Source organism: Eufriesea mexicana, unplaced genomic scaffold, assembly GCF_001483705.2.
Source record: "Eufriesea mexicana isolate 0111107269 unplaced genomic scaffold, ASM148370v2 scaffold11180, whole genome shotgun sequence".
Classification (NCBI taxonomy): domain Eukaryota; kingdom Metazoa; phylum Arthropoda; class Insecta; order Hymenoptera; family Apidae; genus Eufriesea; species Eufriesea mexicana.
Window position 1 is genome coordinate 335,562 of NW_016918806.1, and position 6,958 is coordinate 342,519.

The following is a 6,958-nucleotide window of genomic DNA, read 5'->3' on the forward strand; positions in this document are numbered from 1 at the left end:
TTTTATTAATAATAAGCACATATTAATTTTTTATATGTTTTCATAAAAAATTATATATAATTGTTTATATCAATCTTTTATTCAACAAGTAGTATAATAACCACTTTTTAAATTATTATATTAATTACTATAAAGTCTTAAATCGATTCTTTTCTTTCATTATATGTTATATTTTTATACTTCGACTATATTATTGTATCATTGTAATCTAAATATAATTATTTGTATTAAAAATCTACTGATTAGTTATTATAACTAAATACTAAATTTTTCATGTCATCTAGTAAAAATATAGTAACATTTTATACTTCAGGAATAAAAACTAGTTCCTATGGAGTATGCATAATAGCACTAGATACTCAGTCGTAAACAACGATTTTGGTGATTATTAATTTTTGAGACCACGTGTGTACCATAAAAATTAATATATTAATTTTGGGAAATATTAGTTAAATTATTTTGTAGAACATAGTATAGAAGATATATCTAAAAAAATGGCTACTGACGATCTTACAGATAATAGTAAATTTAAAGAATCAGATTTACAAGAATTTTTTATAGCTGAGAAACAAAAAGCACAAATTCAAGCTCAGGTAAAACAGTTCCTACATTATAAATTTATAACTAAAAATTATTTTTCTTATCATTTATAGATTTCTTAACATTATTTATCATTTTTCTTTTTTGTAACATATTATAGAGGTTAATGCATTTAGTCTTATCCATATACATGTTTACATTAGATAATCATTTTTCATTAATAATTATCACGTTAAATTTATTATATAATTTTAGATCCATGAATTCAACGATATTTGTTGGGAAAAATGTGTTGATAAACCAGGAGTCAAATTGGATGGTCGAACAGAAACATGTTTAAGTAATTGTGTCGATAGATTTATAGATGTTTCACTTTTAATTACAAATCGTTTTGCACAACTTTTACAAAAGTCTGTAGGAAATATGTAATATTAAATAAATTGTGCATTTCATAGTTGTATTATTGTAAAATATAAAAATTTATTTCTTCTATACAATGAAGAAGATATTTGCATATATGATAAATGAGAGTATTTAATATTGAATAAATAATAATGAGAATTAGATATTTTCTTCAACAAAATCATCTTTTAAAATATATTTTATACAAAAAATTTACTGTATATTTTACAAAATGTACATTTCAACTTATATATAGTTGTAAAATTTTTTAGCTTGTTAGAAAATCATTGAAATATAGTGTATTATAATTATAATATTACAATAAGTATATTATTTTTTCTAATGTTTACATGCTACTTTAATAATATATTATATTAAATAACATTTAAGCATAATAATAATTTTATACATAAGTGCATTTAATTTCATATAAGTTTATACAAAACAATTTCTAATTCTATAAAAAAATGTGATGAAAATTAGGAACTTGCTAATTGGTAGGAGTAGTAGTTTTAATGTTTCAACAGTTATAATATATATAACCTCCAGTTTATAATTTAAATGTTGAAGATACTAAATCTCATTGTTCAGAAGTTCAAAGAATGAATCTAAGTAATTATTTTTATTTTGACTCAGTTTATCAAAGGAACTTGTATCTCTTTCTTACTTCAAAAATGTACATATTACTTTCCAAAAGTAATGAATTACATTTGCTTACATAATAAAAACTTGAACAAATTTTTAAAGGATGCCTATTTTTTATAGTTTTCTCCTAAATTGAATAAAGTAAAATAATATTCTTACAGAGATGAACATTCACTTGAGATTACACAAAAAATATATAAGAATCTTAAGAGAAATATGGAACAAAAGATATAACATTTAAATTCTTGAATAGGCTTGAAAATACATACTTGAATTATAAACTACAATGTAAAGATAATCACTCTCGAATTTCTAATAATTTAAAGATAAAAATGTACAAAATATTTATCTATGAATCCATCAACCTTAAGGAGAATATCTTAAACATTTAAACTGAATATAAATTTATTGTCGCAATATTTAATATTTTCATGAAGAATTCGAACATATTTCATTTATTTTATAAAGTAGGATAAGTTATAAAGTAAAAGTTAATCACAGAGAAATAAAATTTCGGAATAAGTATTAAACGCGCTTCGAAATTTATGCGGTAAAAGACATTTCACATTAAAATATCAATATAGGAAATTGGAATGGTTATTTGCATCCTAAGAATAAATATTATGTTTCTTAATTTTTTCATAATGTTATATTGAAAATGCATTTCATATGCAATTAATTTTCACTATAAAATGAAAATAAATACAAGTAACAATGTTTTAAAGCTCAACAATTTTGGACATCAACTGTTATATGGAAATAGTTACATAATAAGATATAATAAAAATTGCATGTCCATTTTAACGACACACACACATATATATATATATCATATATATCATATATATAATATATATAATATACATTATTTGTAGCATTCAATTTATACTACATTGCTTTGAATTTACTAATTAATGATTAACATTTTTGAACACTGTCAGTGTTGTTATGCACAATTTGTTTTGAATTTTGAATTTAACACAATCAGATGCATACAGGCCTCTGTGGAAGACACATGTTGTAAAACGCATCTTTTTTCCAAAAATCTTTTGATTTCCATCCACACCAACCTTTATTTATTATAGTTGGCAAATGTTCAGGACCTGTATAATGTGGGTCCAAAATTAGGAATTTAACATCTCTAGTAATTTGATCATAGCTAATTCCTAAAATTGTATGTGCTAATACTCCTCCACCTAGGATTTATTTTATACAAAGTTAAAAAAAAATGAATAATCAATTTTATTTATGAGAAAAAAGAACTAATTACCAATCATTACTGGTGTACCCTGTGTTTGAAAGTGATGTAGAAGAGTTGGAGCTAATGATGATACTTCTTCACCTGTAGATGCACAGAGTACTTTAACACTAATATTCAAAAGAATGTCTAGTACAAAACCTACTTCCGTAGAACCAATCCATTGTTTACTATCAATAAAATTGGAAGGTTTATCTGATATACCAACTAAACATTTTTGTATTACACGATGGGAGGGTATTGGTATTTCGGTATAACCTTGTAACCTATAATGATCAATTTATAATTACATAAAATGAAATAAAATTTATATATTTACAATTATTTGAATATAGAAATTACCTAAACCACGAAATAATGGTTTGTAGAGATCTATATGCACAACCCCATCCATTATCATCAAAATTATCTTGCATATAATGGTGATATGTATACAAACCTTGTACAATTTGTACTTTTCTATTACTATTTACTATAGCTAATTAAAAAATTGATGAAAACATTACGAAATTGTAATATAAAATAATGTGATGCAATATAGTATAATGTAATATAATATAATCATTGTTACATTAAACATACCATCATTTAACACAATTGCTTCATGAGGATTTATGAGTATGTTTCCTATTTCTGAATCACTAGAAAATTTTACAGCATTTCCATAACGGAAATAAGGTCTAGTCATATTTAATCCCAAAATTTTATGTAAATTTTCACGATACTCCACTGAAATTTAATCACATACTTAAAAAATAATTACATATATTATATGAATACAAAAAACTTGATATTTTGTAAAATTGAAAACTTACTTGTATCTTTATCGGTATAACCACTCGGATACACCACTGTAATCAAATGTCCAAAACCTTGAGGTTTAAAATGTATGGGTACTGGAAGTTTAATGGGTGTTTCTGATTTTTGAAGTTGATTTTCAAAACATTTCTCCACCAATTTAATATTTCGACACATGGATTCTACCAATATCCCATACAAATCTGCTGAACTTACATTAATGTTGACCAAAGACAATGTATCAATAAATAAATTACATTCCAAACTATTAAATGGTCCTATGTCAGAAATATTACATTTCCTTGCATTTATTAATTGCATATTTAAAAATGTCACGATAATACTTAACATTATAAATTAAAAACATAATAAAAATAAATGTAATTCTTACGTTTTATATATTGAAGTACTGGAGCATACTTAATATGATCTTCAGAAAGTTTATCTCCAGATATTTTTAAAAGTATATTAGCATTTACAGCATCCTAATAGTGTAGTAAAGCAGATATAATCTTTTTTTAATGATATGAAAGAAATAGCAAATACTATGAAACATAATAAAATACATACCACTGTTCCTATACATTTTATTATATCCTTCTGTACATTTTTAGTTCCATTGCAATAATCAGATATGCCTAGAACTTCTTTTAAAGATATATCTTTTGTAATATTTTCATTGTTAAAAAGAAATGCATTTTTTGCTGGAAAATGAATTCCTATTTTTCCTGATACAATCTGTTAAAAGAAAGTTAGTTTACAATATAATAACAAAAGCTTCACTAAGACACAAGTAACTTACATTCTTTCTAGATTCTTCTAATATTTCCATTATATTATCATTTTGTGCAATTAGTGGTAAGGTTCCTCTTAACCTAATGTAAATAAATTCTTGACAAATATCATTCTCAATAATAATTTTTACGTTGTTAACAGGTTCAAGTTTTAAATGAATATAAAAATATGATTCTAGTTTTAAGTCGTCATGTGTATACTTCAAAAATAATGGATTATCTGTGATATCAATGTCCTAAATAATTTTAACATACATATGTTACAATAAATATAATATTAGAGATTTTTTCTATTTGTATTTAATTTTTTTTATTTTTCTACCTGAAATGCATCAGGAAGTTTCTCTTCACATTGTCCAACATGTAAAATGCCACAAAGATATACTTCGGCTGATAAATGTAATTGTAACATTGTGTGATTTAGGTTGGTTTCAACATTATCTGTTATGTTTATACTAAATGTTAATACTGTTAATGTATTATTATACATAACACCATATAAATGACCTGTTACACCATCTTTTATATTCTTTAAACGCTGAAAATTTATATTACTTATATAATTAGTTTATGTGAAAGCAATAAAATACAAAATTAAATATTATGTTCAAATTACCTCTATGACATTAGATAAAATTCGCAATTGCGGCGCCATTTCAGTAATCTAATTATAAATTAGTTTTTTTTATATAAATTAATACCGCATTAAATATACGCTTTCGCCATATGGCAAGGTTTGATTCAAAAAGTGTATTAAAATATAGTCATCCAATCAAAATTATGAGATGCAACTGTCAGTAGGTAAATATATACACACAATTATTATGCTTAAATGCATACAAACAGTAATATAATTACATTGGCAACACTTAAGTGATGACTAAATGCCATTCGCAATTTATTAAAGGAATGAATGATGTTATTAAGAACACCAGTCAATTTTTGAACATATTCCACTGTTAGATTTGTTTACTATACCGCAAAAACGTTTGGATAATGTTGGTATTTCAAAAGTCACTAGCAACCTGTAATGTATTAACTTCAAGCTTCTGTCTTTCGTAGATCAAAATGTTCTTCACTCGAGTCGTGTGTAGCAAAATGGCCGCCCGACCAAAGTGAGTGTGACGTTTCGTGAGGTGATTGCATCGTTGTTTTAAGTGGTTTTTACGAATATTCGTTCATGTGACATAGTGTTATTGTGCTTCCTGTGTTTATCCGCAGGTCCGTTAAGAAAATCCGAGTATTTGATAAGGTAGGTAGCATAATTTATAAGTATTCGCGCGCAGGATAAAATTCTTGTGATGCTGTTATACGTTAAAATTTTCTCAGTTTTATAATATTTTCTTATTAAATATATAGTGAAGTGATAGTTATTTAATTGTTTTATAACGTAGGGATAATAACTTTTCTAATTGCACAAGTGATTAAAGTCGATCGAAGATTATACTTCGAATGTTACTCTCTCCTTCTCAAGTTAAAAGTGGGCGTTATTTAAATGACATACGTTCGTGCATTCTAAATGTACCGAATGACAGAGAAATAATATGTTTCATTGTATTTCTCAATATCTTGTATCGATTCGATGACAATATTGCCTCTTACTTTTTGGCACATTCGTCTTCGCAAAAAATACCACATGTATGCAGGGAACGTGTATCCTTTCAATGCATCGTGGATTTTTCGAGGTTACGGCGATGTCCATGAGCTGTCTCTTAGATTTACTTTTCGAAATTCCAGCTAATCATACTCAAATAAAAGATTTTGGACGAAAGATTCGACTTCACTTTCTTTATCTTCTTATTGTTATTTAAACTATCTTTTCAAGATATTATGCAACATATTATGTGTATATTTGTCATTAGTTATCAATATAAGGGAAAAGAATCTGATGATTCAAATGTATTATGTATTAAATCAAACGTGCATTCTAATTATTATTATATAATAAAGTTGATTAAAAAACTTGATAATTAAATTAAAAATTTAATTATAAATTCATATGCTATCAGTAAAGTAATACTATATCAGAACCCGTATAAGTAAATCGATGTAGCGCAACGAACACTTTCCAACAGAATGGAAACGAATCGATTGGCCAGATGCGTATAAAAATCATTACGCCATAACTGAAAACTTTTATCGCACGAACTATCCCAAATAGACAATTTCATCGATACGTTAGTGTCAGTTCGTTGATCAGTGATAATCGTGGCGCGTCGATGTGCACACGTGTCCTTTGCATTCCAATTTTCCCGCCACGGTTTTTCTGTCCTTGACTTCGTCCTTTTCGCCGCGTCTTCGCGTTTGACATTACATGTTTCCCTTCACAGTGCAAGAAACATGGAGAGGGAGACACAAAAGCATCACACTATGAATTAGTACCCTCCTAAAGTGAGTGAACCAGCTCATGCGAACCTGAGCAATTAGCAATTGGTTAATTACACGGTTAACGAACGGTACATGGTATTCTTGTCGAATAATTCAGTCACAATGCGTAATTGTACGCTGTAAATGGGCCGCT

The 6,958-nt window shown here is 26.3% G+C and overlaps 2 protein-coding genes and 1 long non-coding RNA gene across 3 annotated transcripts in view; 2 read left to right on the forward strand and 1 right to left on the reverse strand.

The window, feature by feature from the left end:
• The first annotated feature begins 494 nt into the window (after positions 1-494).
• On the forward strand, positions 495-969 carry Tim8 (translocase of inner membrane 8). Its single transcript, XM_017908513.1, has 2 exons — positions 495-593; positions 796-969. Exons 1-2 carry the CDS (start codon positions 495-497, stop codon positions 967-969), a joined length of 273 nt encoding a protein of 90 aa, XP_017764002.1.
• A 1,521-nt stretch (positions 970-2,490) lies between these two features.
• On the reverse strand, positions 2,491-5,133 carry Ufsp2 (UFM1 specific peptidase 2). Its single transcript, XM_017908507.1, has 10 exons — positions 5,054-5,133; positions 4,760-4,975; positions 4,446-4,673; positions 4,214-4,381; positions 4,035-4,128; positions 3,661-3,921; positions 3,428-3,574; positions 3,188-3,323; positions 2,858-3,111; positions 2,491-2,783 (listed from the first exon to the last, which is right to left on the reverse strand). Exons 1-10 carry the CDS (start codon positions 5,090-5,092, stop codon positions 2,572-2,574), a joined length of 1,755 nt encoding a protein of 584 aa, XP_017763996.1. The 5' UTR covers positions 5,093-5,133; the 3' UTR covers positions 2,491-2,571.
• A 376-nt stretch (positions 5,134-5,509) lies between these two features.
• Positions 5,510-6,958, forward strand: part of LOC108553575 (uncharacterized) — an 18,402-nt gene continuing 16,953 nt past the window's right edge. The window contains exon 1 of the long non-coding RNA XR_001890645.1: positions 5,510-5,689. This is a non-coding gene — a long non-coding RNA (uncharacterized LOC108553575). The remainder of the gene's footprint in view (positions 5,690-6,958) is intronic.

Excerpts from the sequence above, each read along its gene's own strand:
- Tim8 (XM_017908513.1), top strand. The coding sequence starts at position 495 with ATGGCTACTGACGATCTTACAGATAATAGTAAATTTAAAGAATCAGAT. Across the intron at positions 594-795 it reads AAGCACAAATTCAAGCTCAG|ATCCATGAATTCAACGATAT; the intron begins GTAAAACAGTTC and ends ATATAATTTTAG.
- Ufsp2 (XM_017908507.1), bottom strand. The coding sequence starts at position 5,092 with ATGGCGCCGCAATTGCGAATTTTATCTAATGTCATAGAG. Across the intron at positions 4,674-4,759 it reads AACTTCCTGATGCATTTCAG|GACATTGATATCACAGATAA; the intron begins GTAGAAAAATAA and ends AAAATTATTTAG. Across the intron at positions 3,324-3,427 it reads AGCAATTGTGTTAAATGATG|CTATAGTAAATAGTAATAGA; the intron begins GTATGTTTAATG and ends TTTTTTAATTAG.